Source organism: Leucopleurus acutus (genome assembly GCF_964270905.1).
Source record: "Leucopleurus acutus genome assembly, chromosome: 8".
NCBI lineage: Eukaryota > Metazoa > Chordata > Mammalia > Artiodactyla > Delphinidae > Leucopleurus > Leucopleurus acutus.
Window position 1 is genome coordinate 90,360,591 of NC_139151.1, and position 22,925 is coordinate 90,383,515.

The 22,925-nt window shown below is 39.3% G+C and overlaps 1 protein-coding gene and 1 long non-coding RNA gene across 2 annotated transcripts in view; both read right to left on the reverse strand.

Moving 5' to 3' along the window:
* Positions 1 to 22,925, reverse strand: part of LOC309964695 — a 312,889-nt gene that overhangs the window by 48,472 nt on the left and 241,492 nt on the right. The gene's annotated exons all lie outside the window — the stretch shown is intronic.
* Positions 61 to 2,225, reverse strand: LRRC4C (leucine rich repeat containing 4C; the record flags this gene model as incomplete). The annotated part of the gene is made up of 1 exon (XM_082845834.1): positions 61 to 2,225. The coding sequence occupies one exon, from the start codon at positions 2,223 to 2,225 to the stop codon at positions 303 to 305; it is 1,923 nt and encodes a 640-aa protein (XP_082701960.1). The 3' UTR covers positions 61 to 302.

The following is a 22,925-nucleotide window of genomic DNA, read 5'->3' on the forward strand; positions in this document are numbered from 1 at the left end:
TTCCTAGACCAGTTCTTTAGGGAATTGAGATCTCCTATGAAAAATATGGCGATTGGGAAAGGCAGGGACAAGATGTGGGAAAATAGTAAATAAGTGCAGCAAAAACAGGTTCTGAGGAATACACATAATTTTGTCTGCTTTAGATCACAATAGAATTTTTAATAAATAAATTTCTTTTCTTTTTTGTTTTTTTTTTTGTAAAGACACTTTTTTGAAACAGTAGATTTAGCCCAGTCATTTGTGTCATTTTTAATAAACTGTCTTTTTTTTTTGATTGTTTGTTTTTCATAACTGTAAATGTTTTAGATTTGAGTCTCTTGGACATTGTCTTTAGAGTTCATTCGGATCAATAACGGTTCATGCACTGAACTGTGTATTGAATTTATTGTGTTAACTGTTGTTGTGTGGTTGAAGGGAGATTTGTAAGAGTTGTAGTGGTTTAGGTGCTCATGCTCAATAGCAGGCATGGGCAGGTGGCTTTCCATGGGTGTGTCTCCTGTAATCTCATCATCCACATTAATGATTTCAACAGTCCTCGTTGGGGCATGATGGTTTTGCCGATGGTGCTGCTTCCTCATCTTGTAGAAAATGACCAGCATCACTGCAGCCATGAGTGTGATGGCCACAAAACAGCCAATGATGATTTTGGTAGTCTTCATGACTTCATCGATTCCTGGGATCCCACTGTTTATATCAGTCACGGGGATGGTGAAAGTTTTTTCTGTTGACCTTGTGCTCTGTGGCGTGAGAGAGGTGGTCACGTTGGTGGTCTCCCAGTCGATCACCGGAGTGGGACCCACATTGTTATCTGTGGTCCTTGCCTCATCCTGAGAAGGTTCCATAGTCTCTACTGTGACGGTTGAAAAGTACGAGAAGGGTGTAGTGTTTGCTGCAGTAACATTCAGGGTGGCCGAAGCAGTGGTATTTCCAACAGAATTACTCACCATACATGTGTACATGCCTGTATCTTGCACAGTTACATTCGTGAAGTTTAACGTCCCATCGCTGAGCACGGCTATCCGCACTTTGTACGCCCCATGTGTCATGACTGTTCCGTTTGGAGTAATCCAAGATACAGAAGTCAGGGACGTGGAGGCCCGACATTTCAGCTCAGCTGCCATGCCTTCAGTGACATTGAGGTCTGCTGGGGGCTCCACAATGACAGGAGCATAGCATGTGAAATAATTCTGGTCAAGCTCCCCAATGTACCTCCCTTTCAGATTGGGAGGCGTGTTACACCGGGCACAGCAAGCTGTGTTGGAGGGGGCCATGTCTTTTATCCACCAGCTGAGCCACAGTATGTCACAGTTACAGTTCCAGGGGTTGTGATGTAAGTGTATCCGTTCTAGATGATGCAAGGGTGTGAAGAGGTCATGAGGCAGTAATGTTAGATTGTTGTGTGCCAGGTTGATCTCCACCAGTGACTGAAGGTTATCAAAGGCATTCCGTTCAATCACTTGAATCTGGGACTGTATCATCCACAGTTTTTGAAGGTGCATCAACCCCTGGAAAGAGCCAGGCCTGATGGCAGACAGATGATTCCCAGAAAGATCCAGCTCATCTAGTTTTATGAGTGGCGTGAGGTTAGGGATTTCTCGGAGGTTGCACATGGCAAGGTTCAAATACCTCAAGTTGGACAGACCTTCAAAGGCACCTTCTGAGATATACGAAAGCCTTTTTAATTCCCCTAAGTCTAGTCGGCGCAAAGAAGGGATTCTGTTAAAAGCATAAGAAGGGATGCTTTCGATGGGGTTGTTTCGCAACCAGAGCTCCTTCAGTTTAGACAAATATACAAAAGCTCCATTTGGGATGGTCGTAAGACGATTGTCAAAGAGTTCCAGGGTGTTGAGGTTTGCCAGACCATTGAAGGCCCCAATTTCAATTGTTCTGATATGATTCCTACTCAATTGTAGGATTTCCAGGTGCCTCAAGTGTTTGAAGCTATTCACTTTGATGATCTGGATTTGGTTCTCATGGAGGTTCAGCAGCCGGGTGTTGGTGGAGATGCCATCTGGAACCTCACGTAGGTTTTTCCGAACGCAAATCACCTTGCTGAACTGGTTGCTGCAGGAGCAGACGGAAGGGCAGGTTTGAGCCCGCACCAGACCAGCCACCACAAGAAGTTGAAGAGCCAGCAGCACCACAAGCAGGGGGTCAAATAAGGCCCTGTTAAACCTAGGACCTATCATTATCTGCTGTGGATGTAAGGTCATCTTGTTCAACATTCATAATTTATCTGGTGTTGGTCCTTCTGGAGTTCTAATAATCTGCAATACAATGAGAGCAAAAAAGAGTATTAGATCTCCTCCAGATGTCTTTCTGGAGTCACTGTATGTAGTGTCATTTATCAAGCGATGTGGCTCATATTTATAGAGAAGTGTTTTTGTACTTTGAGTCAGCAGCCATCCACAGCCTATTCCATCAGATATGCAATCACAGAGAAATGGAAGAATGAGGTAGAGGGCCTTACTGTAGTGTTTACCAACCACGTCTGAGCTGAATGCATGAGGACATATGAAATGTACCCCACAATTAGGCTCAATGTCCAGACCAGATCGGAAAAGTTCAGAAAATAAAATTGGGGTGGGGGCTATACCAATAAACTAAAAATTCCCTCGCAAAATTATTAATACCTGGCATTTTATTGAGGATTAGTCTATGTGCCAGGCACCACAGGCTATGGAGTTCACAAACAATCCTATCCAAGAATGGCTACATAACTTGCAGGGCTCAAGGCAAAATGAAAACGTGGGATGTCTTGTTAAAAATTATTAAGAATTTCAAATCAGTTACAGTAGGGCATGAAGCCAAGCATGGGCCCTTCTGAGTATGGGGCCCTTTGTAATTACACAGGCTGCATGCCCTGATCCTTTCTTATCCTTACAGCATTCCTCTGAGGAAGGAACTGTTACAGACTCCATTTTCAAGATGAAGAAATTTAATAGTAGGGGAAGTAACATGCATGCAGTCACATGGTTAGTAAGTACAGAAACAGGGCTTAGATGGTCAGCTCATCAGTCCAGGAGAATATGATCTCAAGAACTCCATGAAAAAGTTTCTGCAAGAATGATGGCAAAAGCAAAATATTTTTCACAATTAATTTTGTTAAAATACCTTGCCTTTGGGGGTGACCTGAGCTGTAAACACTGGCAATTTATCATATAGTTCCTGTGAAAATACACTGAAATAATGACATGCACAAATATACATAAATTTCTAGAGATGTTCATATACAAAAACTCATGACAACAGAGTCAACTGCTACCCATAGGTAGATATACCACAAATTAAATCACACCCCATGAAACATAATGTTTACGCACAGAAAAAAATCTTAGTATAACTGTATTATATATGTATTATGTCCCTACTCTTACTGATTTTAAGTAGATTTCTGGGAAGGAAATAAAACAACTCACTTCCTGCAACTCTTCTGGCACAAAGAGGAATTCCAAGGCTTGTGTTACTCAGTATAAACCCCACTCAACTGGCTTATCATGGATTGGGCACCTGTGTAATGACCTCTCCCAAATTTCTCATCTCAATAAACAGTGCCTCTTCTGTGAATCTCCTGGGAAGAAAAAAAAGTGTGGAGGCTCACCATATCCAATTCAAAAAGGCACTAAGACAATAATTTAGTATTTATTATGTGTCACCTTGGGCAGGTTACTTATCCTCTCCATGGCTCAATCTTACTTGCAAAATGGGAATGACATAATTACATAACCCTTAGTGTTACTGTCAGAATAAAATTAGTTAATGTTCATAAGGGCTTAGAATAATGCCTTCCATATGGAAAGAACTCAATAATATTAGATATTATTATTATTACTACTACTGTATTGTTGTTTCCCTTAGCCAGACATTTTGCTAAGTACTGAGCATACAAAGGTGAAGAATATAATCCTCATCCTTGAGGGAATTATAATTCAGAAGGTAAGACAGATAGGCAAACAGATGAAACAAAATAATGTATGTTCATTGCTCTGAGGCCAAGCCACATTGGTAGGAGGGAGCTGAAGTCAGAGTAACTCAATCTGTGCTGGTAAATCAGGAGATTTTCAAAGAGGAGGGTCACCTGATCTAGATTTTGTAAAAGAAATTGATAAAGAAAAGAAAGAAGAGCAGAGGGACCAGACTGAGCTAAGACAAGGAAACATGAAGGATGCTAGTACAACCAAAGCACCATAAAAATTCTTCTGTGGTGGGAGAACGGAAAGCCTGGGGAAGAGAATGGGAAAGAAGCTGGGATGAGATCAGGTCCAGACTGAAGAGTTGGTTACGCCAAACTTAAGAGTCCCCGTTTTATCCTACAGGCGACATATTTTGTTTATACAAAGAAATGCTATCATCAGCTTTGTTTTTAAGAATGATAATGTTAGATTAACTGGGAGACAGAAAAGTTTTGGAAGAAACCAGCAGCAAGGAGAAAAATTAGGAAGATCCTCCAGTTGCTCCAAGTAAGCCTTAGAGAAAAGTCAATTCCAGAGACAAGTGGAGTTTTCTGGTCATCTCTTGCATGCCTACCATTCAAGGTCTTGAGGAGAGAAGGGCCGTCTGTCTCCTCTTTAGGAGTATAACCCTTCTACCAGTGGTGAGGTTCTCAACGTTAATTAGCATTTGTAAATAACTACATCTTCATAGAGTACACAAGACAGAGAAGAGGCTCTTTTCCTATAAAAAGAGATTCTTCACTCAGTAAATGTATCTGCCATTAGCAGCCCTTAAATATACACCCACATTCACAGAACTGCAGAAAAGGACCTGAATCTCCAGAAGGTGAGGTTTAAAGTCATAGATGCTTTCTGGCTTCAGAGGTTTGTTTTGGTCTCCTTCCCTATGGCAGCAAAGAAATTTGACCACTGGGTGCTGAGTTGTTACTCTTTCTTCCAGCCTTCTGTGGCAAACTGACTTGCTGCCTTTCTCCGGGCTCCTGCAGCTCTAGGTTGACTTTTCACACCATTCAGTACTATGATCATTTGTCCCTGGGTCTGTTTCCTGCACTACCTTTTGAGCTCCCTGAGGACAGTGGCCATGTCTCATGGTCTCTTCTTAGCCTCCTGACAGCACAGTACCTGGCATAGTGATGTGTACCAATGTATTTAATCATGCCTTTTATTTTCTGTATTTTCTGATGTTTTGATATGGGGCTGTGCTTATCCTGGAGAGACTGCCCCTCCAAGGGCTAGCTAATTCCTAGAGATAGTAAAGGACGGGCTCACAGGCATGCCTTTCATATTCAAGGCAACCATTATGAAGCCAGCACCCCAACCATTTCCTTTATCAGTTTTTACAGGGCTCTTTACACTTGAGCCACTATCCCTCTGCCCTCATCATCCCAGGGCTAGATACCAGGCAACTGGGATAGCTCCTGTGTTCCAGAACCCACTGAAATTATTCATACCACAACAATGTGGCTGGCAGGCTTCTTACCCTAAGTTAGATTAGGAGTTTTCCTTCATTGTAAGTTTAAACACAACCTTAAAAACCCTTGTAGATTTCCATTTTAAGTAGAATCTTATTTAAATTGCCAGTGATCAAGACCACTGAAAATTTGTCATTCATGTGATTCAGTATTTTCATTGCATATGTTCCCCTTTCCCCAGAACACACTTCTGAAGGTAAGTGGGAATTTTTAAAAAGAAAGAAAGAAAGAAAAAAGAACAGCACATAAAATCTCTAATATATTAATTGATAGACGCTTTTAGGATTGGGGTCATAGGGCCCTACTCCTCCATCCCTCCTCCCACCTCCCACCCCATGACTCTCTCTAGAATCCTAGGGTCTCTGGCAACAGAGGTCAAAAATAACTGGTTGACTGGAAATCGCACAAAAGTGAAAAAGATACGTCCTTATTCTGCCATTTGCTACCTTTATCCCTTTAAAATATGAAATAACAAAGGCAGCCATGTCCGGTGGTCAGAGAAAAGGCTCATGAAGACTTTGAATTTATATGCCTGCTTTAACCCCCATGACCCTACAATTGGGAAAGTTACTTCACCTGTCTATAGCTTACTTTCCGCATTTGTAAAAGGGAAACAACAGAGTTACTTACTCAAAAGGCTTTTGTTAGCACTGTCACATAATACAGATAAAGTTACTGGCTCATAATAAGTAATAAATATTTACTACATTTTAAAATAAAAAGTGATGGGAGCTTCTTCCTCTTATATAAGATAGGAATAACACTAATACTTATTATTCAAAGTTGTGGTAAGGATGAACTGGAATGACCAGAAACATACTATCAGTAAATTATCAGAAACATACTATCAGTAAAACATACCGAAATATGATACATTGCTCTTAATCGTAGAGTATGTGTGTCTCCCCATTTTCAATCCCCAGGTTGTTTTATTTTCTATTTCTTGCTTACTTCAAGGTCTTTTTGCTATTGCAATTAATGAGATTGCCTGTAAATCAGTCATAAGTAACAATTTATGAATTATAGTTGGTTCAAAGCTAATTTATAACCTGCCGCAAATAAAGCTTGGTACATGTGCTGAATCGAGTAAACTACTATCAACAAAAGGTTTTCTATTTTAAAATCTGAATTATGTTACTTTCCATCAAAAGCCAGGTTTCAATATCTCTTTCAGAAGATGTTTTTATCACATCAAAAGGAAATCAATTTAAAAGTACACACTTCCATTACGATGTCATCTCATAGCATTTATTTACAAATGGATCTGTGTGGGTTTTGAATTAAACTATAATACTTTTAGCCTTGTCCCAGAGGATATCCTGATTTTTTGTCAACAGACCTTTCTTCTTTCCTTACCTATGCTTCAGGACACAGAAGGAACTGAAGGAGGGAGAGTAGCTAATGGGGATGCTTTATTTAGCACAGTATCATTGCTAAGTCAGCATAGACTGTTGTCTAGACAATGGAACTAGTTTGCAAGCGAGGTGGGAGAAAGATACATTTAGTTAACCACAATCAGCCCTCCCATCTCAACAGACCACATATTCACAATCACATGTATCTGCAACAAACCTCCCTAAACATTGAGAAACAAACCCCCACAGTTAGAAAGGAGACTGAGACCTCCACACCATACCTCACCATCAACATCGAATTGACTTAGCTCTGCCATGGTCTCTATCAGCATCTCTATCCTCTTCTGAAATTCTCCTGCCAAAACAGTTTCATTGTCCTTAGAGAAACTTGCCCAAAGATCTATCAACTCTTTCAGGGAAAGCATTAACAGAAGTCTGTGCTCTAGGATTTTTTGAATCTTCTGCTTCACCTCGGTGTTTTCTCCACTCCTGGATTGTTGTATCATAATTCTTACCTGATCCTCATCAAGTTCCCACATTGAACAATTCTCCTAAAAATAAAACTTCCAGTTCTCAATAAATTCTGGCTTAATCTTCACCACTCCACCCATAGACTCTCCTGGACCTCTGTGGGGTGGTGCTTCCCCTTAGTAAGCAAAAAACTCAGCTCTGTCTTACCAACAGTTTGTGTTGGTGACATTTTCAGAATCAACTTTTTAAACAGAACTAAAGATGAGTTATTCACCTAAAATATGCTTGAACTCTAATCTTTCTGTCTGTCTCTCTCTGAATTTGTTGCCAACCCAACATCCTACTCGCATACTCTTTCCCTAGAAAATTTTGTTCAGGAAGATTGACTTTCATTCTAAAAAAAAAAAAAAAAAAATCACAAAACTATATTATCTGCTTTGGGAGAGGCTGGCCCAACCTTGATTAGTTCATAGAATTTGGTTTAAGCTAGTACTAGGCAAACGTTTTCTGTAAAGGGCCAGATAGTAAATAGTTGATGCTCTATAGGTCGTATGGTCTCCAGTAGCAACTACTCTACTCTGCCATTGTAGCTTGAAAGTAGTTCTAGACAAAGGTAAATGAATGTGCATGGCTATGTTCCAGTTAAACTATTTATGGGCGCTGAAATGTGAACTGTATATAATTTTCATATGTCTCAAAATTTTCTTAAAAATTTTTTCAACTATTTAAAAATTCCAAAACATTCTCAGCTCACAGGGCATTCAAAAACAGATGGTGGACTAACCTTTGGACTCTAGTTTGCTGAGTTCTTGTCTAAATAAACATTGGTTGTAGCATTCCTATTGCCAGAGACTGATCAGGTCTGGGCATGTGACACAATTTGGCCAATGAGATGTGAGGAGAGGTCAGCTGAGGGGGTTCTGGGATTTTTTTTTTTTTCTCCCACTAATATGAAGAAAGACAAGGGGAAGGAGTAGTTCTTTGTTCTGTTTCTGGGTATTGTTGTGGGTATAAGATACGGAGAGTTGCTGCAGCCATCTTGTGGCCAAGACAGGAGGCAGCCTGAGGACAAAGCTGATGTGCTAAGGAAGGAAAACATGGAAAGAGGGGAAGAATTTGCATTTCTGATATTGTGACAAGCAGCTAAATAAATGAATCCTGTAAGAGTTTTTCCTCTGTATTTTATTATTATGTGCAATAATCAATTCCTTACAGTATAAACAGTTCATTATTTTTCTGGTTACTTACAGCCAGACCTACCTGATGCTTTCATAGTCATTCTCCTCTCTATCTCTATTTCTCGCTATCTCCCACTTCCCCAAACCAAGAGCAAAGAAAAGGCAAATAATACAGAAAAATTCTGATTTCTTATACCATTATATACCTGAGACCTACCAAAGAGAACAAAGTAAGATGAGGCAAAATGTTTTGCTTATAAGAAAGGAGGCGAGGCTCATCCCCACCTTGCTAAGAAGGCTTTCTATTGTAATCATTTCTCTGGTTAGCTCTTTAAATTTTAAAGAGTGTTAGAATACACAGGAAAAGGAAAAGCAACAAGCTAAATAACATCATTATCAAAGACAGCTCACCCCCCAAATCAGATTTATTTTACAACTATTTCCTAATATAGTTCATTATTTTTTCCCATTCGAAACCCAGTTTTGCAAATCTGTTGAGCTTTCCTCCCTCATGCAGGAATATATGGCTCTGCACATTTACAGAGAAAGAAAATTTTTGTAAATACGCCCAGGGCTGACCCTCAAGGCAAATGTAATGGAAGTGATACAGGCTTAAATGGCTGTAACCTGGGTACTGAACCTGTCAAGTCAACAGGAGGCTCTTTGGCTATATACACTGACCTTGCAATGTTTCTAGAAAAAGTTGGGATTTTTAAAAATTGATCTTTAAGGAAAGAAAAACCACCTGGATCTGCATTTTCACTTTTCTAGAAGACTTACCTAACTTATAGTAAAGGAATACAAGTGTTTAGTGTTTAGAAGTGACAAGATTACAATATCATTAGATAAGAAAAAGCAGTGAGTGGAGAGAAATATGTATTAATGGAAGCAAAAACCATAACAACCCATGTGGCTAACATGTTGCTACGTTCTGGAGAGCGTAAGAAGGGATAGAAAAGAGCTAAGGTGACCATGCCTTCTAGAACTTTACAAACTTATCAAGAATAAAAAGTGTACATATGTGTATCTAGGTACTAATGTAAATCAGTGTATTCGATATTTAAATGCCATAAAACATTTAAATGTTATAGATAATCAGAAAAATTTTAAGAAGAGGGTTTGGGGTTTTATGTAGGTCCTTAAAGGGATATAAGCTTGCATTGAGGCAGGTGATGGAGGAAGGCATAGATGACTTGTAAAAGAAGAGGAGTAGGAGAGTGAAATAAAAGAAAAATGACTTAATGGAAGCAGAAGACTTACACAGCAGAATTTAGATAGTTAAGTTGGCCCAACTGAGGGGCAGTGAATGCCTGGTAGGAGAGTTTGGATTTGCTTCAATAAAGAAACTTAGGAAGACACTCCAGGCTCTTAAGCAGGAAGGGCATTGGTGAGAGCATTATTTTAGGAAGGCTCCATCCTTGTGCATAAAAGAAATTGGAAAGAGGAGTGGCTGATGGAAAAGGCAGATGACTTCAATAATCGACACCCCTAGCATTACTTTAGAACAGAATGGAACTGATCTTCAGTCTGATTTTCTGACTACTCAGACATGCATAGCTTCAAATTAGTCATCCCTAGTTGAAATCCTGTAGAGCATGAAATGCCAGTGAAGGCAAAATTAGCTTCTGTATGTAGTCTCATTAAAAAATACTGGTTTACACAGAGGGAGCAGGGTATCACTTTTGAAACTCTGATGCACAAGTAAGGAAAGATGCATTTTTGATCTCTAATGCTGCTCATGTCCACATTGTAAATTATACAAAAAGGACTATGAAACACACATTCAGTTTTGGTTTCTTGAGGACATACTGTACTTTCCAACTTGAAACAATGTTGAAGCATAGAAAGACACCCAATCTATATCAGCAAAACCTAGTGGAACAAAAACCAGATTTAGAGTAAAATGAGGTGAGTTAGAAGGTTGGCCAAGTATTCTTTGGCATAACCATTCTTTGGTAAATTAGCTTTCTCTGAACTGCACCTTCCTAAGTGGGAGTGATGATAACATTAATAGACATTGAGAGAATTATATGAATTAAATGGTGTACCATATACTGAAAGAAAATCCCCAAACCTGCCCTGCACCTTCGTAAATGCCATTACCACACATCCAATTGCTCAAGGCAAAAATGTAAGGATCTTCCTTGACTTTTCTTTTTATTTACATTCAGCACAACCCTATTCATTAAAATACTGACTTTACTATTAAAATATAAATGGATCTATCTACTTTTCCTCATTGTCCCTTTCTAGCCAAATCATCTTCATTTCTAACTTGGACCACTGAAATACCCTCTTACCAGTTTCTTTACTTTTGCAATTGCTTCACCACAATTAATTCTTCATACAGCATCTAGAATGAAGTTTACAAATATAAATATGTTCATGTCATTCTTCAGCTGAAAATGCTCCTATTGACTTCATACCCCTTTTAGAGCAAAATGTAAACTGTTTTGGCCTCCAACATATGATTATCTGATAGTTGCCTAATCTTTCTTATCTTTCAACTTCTCTTCATTTTGCCTTCTGTCTTCAACCATATTGAATTTTCTTTGTTCCTCAAATACTCCAAGCCTTTTCCTTCCTCAGGACCTTTGCACTAAGGTTCCCTCTGCCTGCAACACCTGTCCTTTGGTTTTTGCATGGTTGATATTCCTTTCATTCAAGACTCCCTTTAAATTTTACTTTCTCAGAAGATTCTTTCTTGATCACCCAGCCTAAAGCAGACCCTCCGTCACCATCAATCAGATTACCATTTTAACTGTCATCAGAGTACTTCTAATTTAATATTTTCCTCATATATTTCAATGTTTATTTTCTTACTGCCTGTCTCACCTGAGTGGAATGTTAAGTTCCTTGGAGGAGCGTCTTATCTACTCTAGTGATATTCTTCCAGAAAAATACTCATCAAACATTTGTTAAATGCACGAATGAATGCATGAGTGTTCAAGCAGATGGAAGCAGTTTGTAGATAATTAAGGCTATATGCTCACTGAGGACCTAAATAATATCATATTTACTAATTGATCCTTAGCATCTAGTAGAGTCCAACTCACATAATAGAAATTTCATTAACTTCTGGAATGATTCTTGTCCAGTTTTTAGTTATTTTCATAGAAGTCTTCCTACAGAGAAAAGGTGGAGAGAACAAAGCAATATAAAGTTCATTTCATTGTCTTCTTGCTCTCTTTGTTTATTTTTACTTTTTAAATTTTCTTTATTTTTTGAGAAGGAAAATCCTTCCTTATTTCTTTCTCTTTATCTATTCTTGTCAATAGCAGCCCTGTTTTAAGTTTGGCCAGACAATGCCCTCTGCTGTATGTGCCTAAAATAACACGATTGCCTTGAAAATTACAAGTAGATGATGCATTAAGTGGTTTCCATGATTTGCTTCACATGATACCCACATGTACTGCAGAACTACGGAGGCTTGACTCAGCTTTTGGGTCCCTCCATTAGGTCAGACCACTTAGAGCAGAGAACAAGCATTCTTATAGACCGGAAGTCAAATCATCCTCAAATTTTCTTTAAAATGGAAGAGTCTCTTGATCATCACATTTCTGCTTCTAGAACACATTTGAACCATTAATTAGAAACTCCTTGGGTGAAAAATGTCTAATTCTTCCGTCACAATCGAAAAGAACAGCATGGATTAGGCAAGGTATTGGGGTAGGCGGTGGTAGCTCCAACTTTGTCTTAGCTACAGAAAGTCAAATCTACTTCATGTTAGGAAAGCAGACCTAGACATATAGCTAAAGACTTGGCAAGGCTAAAAATAAAATTAATTTGTTTTTTCCCTGCTTGTTCAGCCTCACATGATGCAGGAGAGATAAGCATACCTAGTACATAGTTTTGGCTGTTTATGAATTCTTTTGATCATGTTCACTTGCTGTGCTTGATTATTTATGAAGAAATGAAATATAGTTGACTACTTGTTTCTGGAACTAAAGGGTGGGATTTGAGGTGCTCAGGGCTATGTTTGTATTTTTATGATAGTTGCTTGCTGTGTTGGTTTAGTGAAATGCATAGCCAAGGAAAAAAGCTTAAAACCTCAAGTGACATATACTATTTGGTATTTCACTCTTCAGGAAATGAAATCAGACAGTACCAATGATCGGAAATGTGCCTGTTTGTAACAATACCTGCATTCTCGTTTGCACTAATATTTTTAAGGCTGGAGCCCTCCCAATGCATTAAAACTTCACTTCTCTCCCTTTCCTTTTTGTTCTTTCTTTTTTCTTGGATTCAAGGTCCACCAAATGATTAATGTATGCATTTCCTTATCTCCAAAATTGGTGTTTTCTTTTTATACTATTCCTGAGGGAGATTTGCAAAGTAACACTTTACACACTTTGTGTAACAACACACAGGGACCTAGACGATAACTGTCCAAGAAAACATAACCCAACAATGGTTTCCCAGTGCTTACAGAATAAAGCCTAAATCTCTTGCATCCTCTACCCACTAGATGCCAGTAACACCCCCAATTGTGACAATCTACAGTGTCTCCAGATATTGCCAATGTCCCCTGGGAGGCAAATTTGCCCTCTTGAAAACTACTGCCTTAGTGCGATACGTAAGACACTCCCCGATGCTGAGCCATACTGCTTTCCCAGTCTTATCTCCCACTGTTCTCCATAGTACAGTCTCGGCTGCAGTCTGTTTCTGATTCTAAAAATATACTCCCTACTTTTGCTCTTCAAAGGCTTACTACTGTTTTTCCCATGCCCTGGGATGTCCTACCCTGATTTTTCTTTCAAAATTGTACCCAAATTCAGAGACAATTTTACAATGACCATTTCTACTAGATTTTCTTTGGTTTTACTGGCCAGTATTAATTCATCCTTCCCCTAAGGATCTGTAATGTCAAGATTACAGCATTTATCAAATCTGTGTTTGAATGCAAATGTTTGGGAATGCATTCAATCTAGTTAATCATAAGCTTCTTAAAGACAGGAACTGGATGATGTCTAGGCACTCAGTAAATATTTGCTGAGTTGCAGTACTGAAAAGTAGTTCACATTTCAATTCATAGTCAGGAGTCAGGTTGATTAGCTAAGTTTATCAAGGTCTAGTGATAAGACCCATATGTAAACCAAAAAAATAGAAATAGTACACAATTTAGTACATATGGTAAAGAGGGGTCTCAACAATAACTTCGTGCCCTCTCAACCTCCCCAAAAAAACTTATAAATAAATTAACATTGAGAAGAAGTAGATTATCAAAAATCAGCATGAAAATGGGTGATTAAAAACAATAGATTAGGGTAAAAATCTATCCTTACCAGCAATAAACTGTATCCTAAATATGATGTTACAGTACCTGGCACATGGTATATACTAAATATCTGTGTATTAAATGAGAGGGAGGGAGAGAGAAAGAGAGAGAAAGAAGGAAGGAGAGAGGAAAGAAGAAGGAAGGAAGGAAGGAAGGAAGAATAAATGTGCTCAAGAAAAGGTTGGTTGGTATAGATTACCAACTACTTACATAACTAAGTGAACACTAATGGAATGTAGAGACTTTTTAAAAATCAAAGATTCAAATATGTAGAGTACTTGTCTGTAAAACTGCCTATAGGTTGGATAATTTGATTTATATACTCTATTACTGTGAGGATACACTAGTTAATACATAAAGAAGGATTTAGAACAGTGCCTGGTACACAGTCAATACTGTATGAATGCTTGTTGCTGTTTTTCTTGTTATTTGTCTAGTCCTGGTGACAGTGGAAATCCAATTGTGGAGAATGATTGATGCATCAGACTATTATAATCTGATGTTAAAGCAATTTGAATCATACAATCACATTTTCTTAGTTTGATTTCTTACCAGCCACCTTATTTAATTATAATTTGCTTTTCCATGAAAATTCATAGTTCAATCCTTGGGTTCCTAAGACATTCATGAATGGATTTCAAATCATTTGTAAATCTTTTGAAATCATATGCACATTTTCGTATAAATGTGATTGTGTATTTTTATAAGAAGATTATTCACTGGTTTTGTCACCACATATTCAAAGAGATTTATGATTCCAAAAAAGTTTAAATTTCACACAAAAAGATTTGACAGACTAAAGTATTTGAAGGATTTGTTATAGTTCTAGCTGTAGTTTAGCAAATTGGCATTCTGTTCTATATTCTATATTTCGTATGTGTTTAGTAAGTGTGACTACACCCTTCTCATGATGAGCTACCAAGATCAAATTTCTGAGATTAGAAAACTAAGGACTAGACCCAGGTCTTGAATAAATTCTTCCAGACAAATGTACATTGGGAAAGGTCTTGGAATGCAGTCTTCTTTTTTGATGATGAGCCTTGTCACACACCTTAAACTTGGTACTCAGTGAAAATTTGTCCCTCCATGTCGTTACTTTAAGGAATTTGTGTCAGTGTAAGAATCAGAATGCTGCACGATGCAATGGGATCCAGAGCTTCTTCCACAGAAAGGAAACGGGAACTTCTCTGATCCAGAACTTTCCTTAATTTTGCCATAGTTTATTCCTCAAAGGAAAATACACGGAGATAGTGTAGGTGAATTGCTGTGTTTATCAATCTCTTAGAATATTTTGGGTAATCGTGACAGATGCCAAAGGAAAAAATATCATGCTTATTATTATTAGTGAAAGTCAGCTGTATAACAAGAATGAGAAAAAATAATATTCCATTAAAACAAATACAACCAAGCCCCAATAAGAATACCCTACTGCTAAAAAAAAAAGAATCATGTTAAATAAGGTTGAATTGCAAAAACTAGACACATGTTTTAGCCTCTCAAGATGCACAACACGATGTTTTTCTCCAGACTTTCAGTTTGAAAAAGGGGATAAAAGGAAAACAAATAAAAGAGGGAGAACATTTCCAATTATACTCAGTCAAAATATGAAAATTTATTTTTCTCCTCATGACATTCTCCTGTTGGTCCACAGAGGCTAATATTTATTCTTTTGTCTTTATACATGTGTTTGTACATTAACATTAATATTTATATATATTTTCTGTCCAGGTTAATGAAAGGGCAAGTAACTAAAGAGGCTTTTGAAAATCTAACAGGTCCATCTTAAACATAAGTCCTTGGCAAGGTAGGGAGGGAAGGATTTGATATCCAAAAGTTGTTAATACAGTTAATGACCTTGCTTCCCATGCTTCCTTTGGATTGATGACTAGCTGGGAAGAGTTGATAGCCATTAACCCGCAACTGCTCATGAATCCTTAGGAAATGCCCTGTGCTAAGGAGATCATTGCCTTTATAGGTTGAAGACAAACAAACCAACAATAGCACCCAAAAGGCATATGGATTTTTGTAATTAATTGTAATGCAATTTAAATTGACATGCAGATTTGTTTATTAATTTACTTATTTATTCTGAAAAGAATAAATATCACATATACAAAGCCATTCAGATTTTTAAATCACCTTCTAATATTTCACCAAGTACTTTCTTCGCTATTATTAAACAGTGCAAAGCCTTAATTTCCTAGACTGTGGTCTCATACACACACACACACACACACACACACACACACACATATACACACACAAACATATATGTATGTGTATATATATGTAAAAATATCTGGGATTCATTTCATGGTAGGATGCTGGGAAAAAGAATCTCTAATGTAATTTTAGCTCTAGCTCTAATAATATATGATTCTAAGTATGCTCACCAGCACTGTGTGAACTTTACCTCTGAGGGAACTATTTCCACTCTGTAACTGCCTGTCACTGACCATTTGAAACACTGTGCTAAGACATCCCTAACATAAACAACCGTCAAGAACCAATGCCGGCGTGTATCCTGAGCGTGCATGTGATTGTGTGGATAATTACAAGGAGGCTGGTGTTCAGAGGGAACCAATAAGGTTTAAACAGTCAGTGAAGGCTATGCAGACATGAGATTTAGTAGGATATGTGCATTTGGATAAGCAAAAGGTCTGGCATTCCAAGAGAGAGAAAAACATAGGCATTTATTCCTTCAGTAATATTTGCTGAGTGCTTACTGAGTGTCAAGCAGGGTCCTCAATTCCTGACACTTAGGGCCAAGTTCTCCCATCAAGAATCTTAAAGTTTAGTGTGATTCTTAAGTGAATAAACAAGGAACTATAACACAGCAGAAAGTGCTAGGGAAGAATACACAGTGTGGTTTAGGAGCAGGTAATAGGAAACACATACTAGCAGAGAGAGAGAGAGAGGGAGAGAGAGGGAGACAGAAAGAGAGGGAGAAAGAAAGAGAGGGGGGAGGGGGAGAAGGGGTGGAGAGAGAGAGGGGGGACAGAGGGGGAGAGAGAGAGAGAGAGAGAGGGAAGGGAGAGGGAGAGAGAGAGAGGGAGAGGGGGAGAAGGAGAGAGAGAGAGAGAGAGGGAAGGGAGAGGGACAGGGGGAGAGACAGGGAGGGAGAGAGGGAAGGGAGAGAGAGAGAGAAGGGGAGAAGGGGAGAGGGAGAGAGAGAGGGGGGACAGAGAGGGGGGACAGAGAGGGAGGGAGAGAGAGAGAGGGAGAGAGAGAGAGAGAGAGGAAAGAGTTTATTGGAAACAGGCATGTGGTAGGTGGGAAATGTATGGCAGTGAATATGAGCATAGGGCAAAGAGATGCACGACCTGATTTCCACTAGGAATATATACTGAAAACCAGTGGGATAAGGTAGGATAAGTAAAATAGCACCAGACTATGAAAAATAGACCAAAGAAATGGAAATTCTATATTGATTCCTGGGATGGGTTGTAGGGACTTGATTTTTCTCCTTTTGTTGGAAGGGAATAGGACAGTGAGAAGAGTATTTGAGGAAAAGCAAATTTGCAATAATATGGGGTACGGATAGGAAAGAGGGCACTCTGAGACCTGAAGGTCAACTACAAAATTATTTCAATAATTGAGGTTTGAGAAGATGAAGGTCTGGGCTGAGCTCTGCTTTTTAGCTACAATACAGCTTGACATGATAGCATGATTTCCTATCTCTGGTCTGCAATTCTTAACTTGGTGAGACTCTCTTTCCATTTCACCAACTCCCCTGATTACTGACCCCTCATTGGCTGCTTTCTCTTCTGTATAGTTTGGACTATGTAAAACATCAGAGCCAGTCCTATACATCTGGTCCTGGCTTCTACTGAAGATCTCGGGGCCACCGCCTTCCAGTTTTCAGCATGATTTAAGAGTTTAATAAATTCACCCAAATGACCCAGAAAAACCTGATAAGGAAACTCTTTGAGTCTGTGTTTATGAGTTCTGAGCAAGGGAAGGAAACAGAGTAGACTCTTTCTCTGATTTCCAGGCAATGTCATTTAATCGGAATGCAGATAGCAGGGATGGCCTCCTAATTGGACCTGGAACTGGTTTCAAGTAACCTCAACACTGTTAACATTCCATAATGAGGAAACCTTGCAGATGACACGTCAGATAATGGAAATGACTGTAATCAGCGATTTCTTTGTTTCCCCCTAATGACCACAAAAGAGGGAATTATATGGCAAATGCAGACATTTGGAAATGGGATTCTTATTTATTTACTTGAGGCAGTCCTTATTTTGCACGGTGCTTGTTAACCAGAGGTCATGCATATCGAAACCAAGTCCTCTTTTTTGCACAGTTCTTTTATAACTGATTTGCTCTCAGTTACCATGGAACCTTGCAAAATGAGGACTTGTTTCCAACATGCACAAGCTTCCGTTAACACAGTACTGCACAAAGCCAAAACTCCCTGTATTCAGTTGCCTACAATGCATCATTTCCAAAAATATACCATGAAAAAAACTCAGGAATATACATGAAAAGCAATAAAGAATGGGATCCCCTATGGTGTCTCCATGGGATAAGAAAGTAGGGAAGCCTCCCTGTTTAAGCTATTACTTAACTACTTGTTTTTGGTTTAGATAATGAAAATTGCTTCTCAGTTATTTCTCCCACCATCTTCCTTTGTTCTCTAAAGAATGCATTTTAGAAAGAATAGTCCAACTGAAAAAACACAGGGCTGACAGTCATATTCCAATATAGATATTACAGATGCAGGGTGACACCTGATACAAGCCACTTAAACTTTCTGCGCCCTCTGTAAAGTGAAGACAGAATACCAAAGGAATACTGAAGATAAAGTTGATTCAAAAATAAGTATGATCAAGAGTAAAGTCCACAAATGAGGGCAATTATGATACGGTTGTCACTCTCACACTTCCCAGTCCCATCTTTTAAATGTAGCTGCCACATGAGCAGAAGCAGAAGGTGGGTGGAGATGTAGGCCAGACTCTAAGATCAGTAGTTGGCAAACAACTGCCCACAGGCAAAATTTGGCCCAGCATTTGTTTTTGTCAATAAAGTTTTGTCAGAACACTACCACACCCATTTGTGTCTGTATTTCCTATGGCTGCTTTCATATTAATGTGCCAAATTGTATAGGGGAGCTAAACTATATGGCTTGCAAAGCCAAAATACTTACTCTTTGGCCCCCTATAGAAAAACTTCGTTGACCTTCTTCCAGAGCACGTGGAGAGATTCTTTTTCTTACCCACTCTCCTCAATCCCAAAGCTACCAGGATGATCTATTAGGACATGAAAGAAAAATATTAAAATTTCTATTTATAATTCACTTTCATCTAAGAAATAAGAGATTAAGTTCTGCTAATTTGGCAACAGTGCCACGTGTCCTGTAACATCCATGGGAATCTTGAGCAGGAGAGGGTGTTCCACAACAGAGAGGGGTTTCCTGTCGTGCCATTACTTGTCCTTATGGTTTCAGCACACTGTGATCTACTGCTATTTCTGTGTGTCTAGCTCAGTGACTTCAGGGATTATTTTATTTAGTTTTAACTAAACTAACACTCACAAAATGGAGAAAGGGACTTAAAGGGATTCTTCCAAAGACAACACAGAACGAATATTCTAGTCATAAAACAAGCATAAGCACACAACAAATGAAGACGGCAGAGCTCCTGGTATGAGCTCTCTGAAGCCATACAATGATTAGATATCAAAGAAATATTTGTTCTGTTTAGTCTTGAATACATGCGAGTACATGTAGACATGTGTGTGGGGAAGGGAGAGCAAAGATCGCTCTCTCCAGCAATCCTGTCCCCTCACACTCTTGTCCTAGCTGTATACGTGCTTCTGAACTCACTAGGTGCCCACCAGCAGCTCTGACTGATACCTGGCTTCTTTTGTATTTTTCTACTCACGCCCTTTTTTCTAACCAGCAACACTGAAGCACATTGCTGTGCAAAATCAATTCCTCATCTGTGCCTGGGACTCAGGATTATATTTCTGCATGCCCCTTCAGATCCTGGGAGAATGACCTTAGAACAGTCTGCAGACTTTGCAGTTACCCTTACGTTTCTTCCTCCTTCCCTGCTAAAGTGCTCCTCCTCTCACCATTTATTAGATGGAGAGTTAGAATTAACTGGGTTTAGGCTTTAAAACTCATGAACATGGGACCCAAATTAAGAAGAATAGATTTTGAGAGTTTTAATTATAAAAAGAACCCTAGGGGGCTTCCCTGGTGGCGCAGTGGTTGAGAGTCCGCCTGCCGATACAGGGGACACGGGTTCGTGCCCCGGTCCGGGAAGATACCACGTGCCGCGGAGTGGCTGGGCCCGTGAGCCATGGCTGCTGAGCCTGCGCGTCCGGAGCCCGTGCTCCGCAACGGGAGAGGCCACAGCAGTGAGAGGCCCGCGTACCGCAAAAAAAAAAAAAAATAAATAAATAAAAAGAACCCTAGGGAACTAGGTAAAAACTCCATTTCCTCATTCACTATACGGAGATCTTGTAAATAACTACTCTGAATCTCGTTTCTCTCAACCTATAAAATGGATGTGATATTATCTGTCTTTCCTTATTGTTATCAGGATAACTTTTTTTTTAAATTTTTTAATTTATTTTTTGGTTGCATTGGGTCTTCATTGCTGTGCCTGGGCTTTCTCTAGTTGTGGCGAGCGGGGGCTACTCTGCGTTGCGGTGCGCGGGCTTCTCATTGCGTTGGCTTCTCTTGTTGCGGAACATGGGCTCTAGGTGTGCGGGCTTCAGTAGTTGTGGCACACGGGCTCAGTAGTTGTGGCTTGCGGGCTCTGGAGCGCAGGCTCAGTAGTTGTGGCGCATGGGCTTAGTTGCTCCACAGCATGTGGGATCCTCCCAGACCAGGGCTCAAACCCGTGTCTCCTGCATTGGCAGGCAGATTCTTAACCACTGTGCCACCAGGGAAGTCCCTGTTATCAGGATAACTTGAGATACTTTATGAATCGTGAGATAATTTAAAACCAGAAGTATTACACAGACTTAGGAGACAGATCATTTTTTATTTTTTGAATTCATACTAAAACCAAAACAAATCAGAAAGTTGTAGGGGAGAGGAAGACAGAGCAAAAAACAGCACACAGCTTTCTATGTGGCAGATGCTCTAAGTACTTTACATACACAATTTTATTTAATCCTCATAATAAATGCACGAAGTAGATACTCTGTTAGTTTGTCACTTACTCCAAATCGCACAGTTATTTACTGACCTCAGGTCCCTCTAAGTCCACCCCTTTTAATCACTGTACTGTATGAACACACGTTCTACTAGCTGTGTAACCTTTTGGATACCTGACTCACTCTTCTGGCAACTCATTTTCCTCATTTATAAAGGGGCGAAGAAAAGCACCACTACAATGGTGTACTGACTGCATTATCATGTCTAATCCTAATAACACCCCATTTCTTAGAAGTGGTCATATTCATTTGTCTTTGAGAAACCAAGACAGAGTATTTAAACACTCTATCCAAGGCTTACAGCCAGACTGTAATGGAGCCTGAACTTCAACCACCAGCTCCAGATCCATTTTCCTTCCAGCACATGGCCTGGCAGTAAATTTTGCGGCATGAACTAAGATGACCTAAATGAAAGTACCTAGTAAATTGTCTGACACATAGTAGGTACACAATAGATAGTGTGTTGTCTTCTTTCTAAATAAACTCCTCCTTTCTCTTGGAACATGATCAGCGCAATGATTCTTTTTAATTTATTTATTTTTATACAGCAGTTTCTTATTAGTTATCTATTTTATACATATTAGTGTGTACATGTCAATCCCAATCTCCCAATATTCATCCCACCACCACCTCTCCACCCCACCCCCGCTTTCCCCCCCTTGGTGCAATGATTATATGTTCCATTTAGAAGTCTGAAAATTATGATGGAAGAGACACATCAGTCCGGGGTAACTAAATCAAGGAAAAGCCATATGATATGTCGACTGCAGACTTTCAACTGGCAGCCAAAGGTTCCTTCTTACAAGCATGTGCCACTTTAGTAAACTTCACTCTCAATTCTTTTGTTTTTGAAGAAAAACATTTCCAGCTAATAACACAATTACACTTAAATATCAGAGTTCATTTTAGTATTATTGCATTTGTTAAATCTAACTGAGTCCAGATTACTTCCTCATTGCTAATAAGAGAGGGGGAGAGGGAGGAAAAGGAGGAGGGGAAGACCGAGGGAGGAGAGATGGCTGTGAAGGTTAAGGGAAGAGAAAGACATATACACAGAGTGGCAGAGGGAAACAGAGCACTGTCAATGCTACATATAGCCTCAAGTCCAATAAACGTCAAACTCACTGCCCACGGTTTCTATGGAAACCCCTTAAGTTAAGAGTGGAACTACAGACCTTTTTTTGGACTGCAATTCATAAGCTGTTTATTTAATTATGATGAGACTTGAAGCTGTAAGTACAATACTATTATCATCCTCACAGCATTTAGAATTCAACGAACAGGTATGGCCAAATAAAAAGTTAATTTTAAAAATAAATCATTAGCTTCACGTGAGTTGCATGCAAATAAAATGCGTCTCGTTCTTCCAGGACTTCACACGTTATTTCCCGCTGGCGAACCCCAAATTAGCCAAGTGACATTCGTTACGAGGGAGTTCTTCGGAGGCCTCATACCAATTATCCCCTCCCCCATGCCCAGCGAACAAAACCAGGGTCACAGCATATTTTCAATTAAACCCAGGATAGCACCAAAGTGCAGCACAGCTGGAAGAGCAAGCACATTATGACCCCACAGATCATTTGTGAGCAATGAATAGGTCTCTGGTGTTATTCTGTTTTATAGGCATTTGAATATAAAAGTAAAGAAAATAGGCTTCAGATTAGTTTTTGCTTTCCAAAATAAGCAACCACTTTGAGGGCATTATTCCTGGTGGTCTGTCAAAGAATGACTGGAAGCCATGACTTTTCTGTCTCTGATGGTTGGAAGAGGTGTGCTGAGACTTAAACTTGGCCTCAGGGAAGCATCTGATTGATGGACTCATTCATATCTTTGTTCCTTCAGTAAACAAGCACAGAGCTTCCACCTACTACGTGTCAGGCACTGTGCTAGGGACAGGGGAGGCTAGGAGATTAAACTGTAGCTTAATTACGGACCTTTGAGAAGGGAATACATTAATTTTGTTGATAGATATTTGTAAGGGGGAAACTGTGGCTCATAGGCACTAGACTAAATAGATAAATAAATCCAGGATCCTGCTTTCT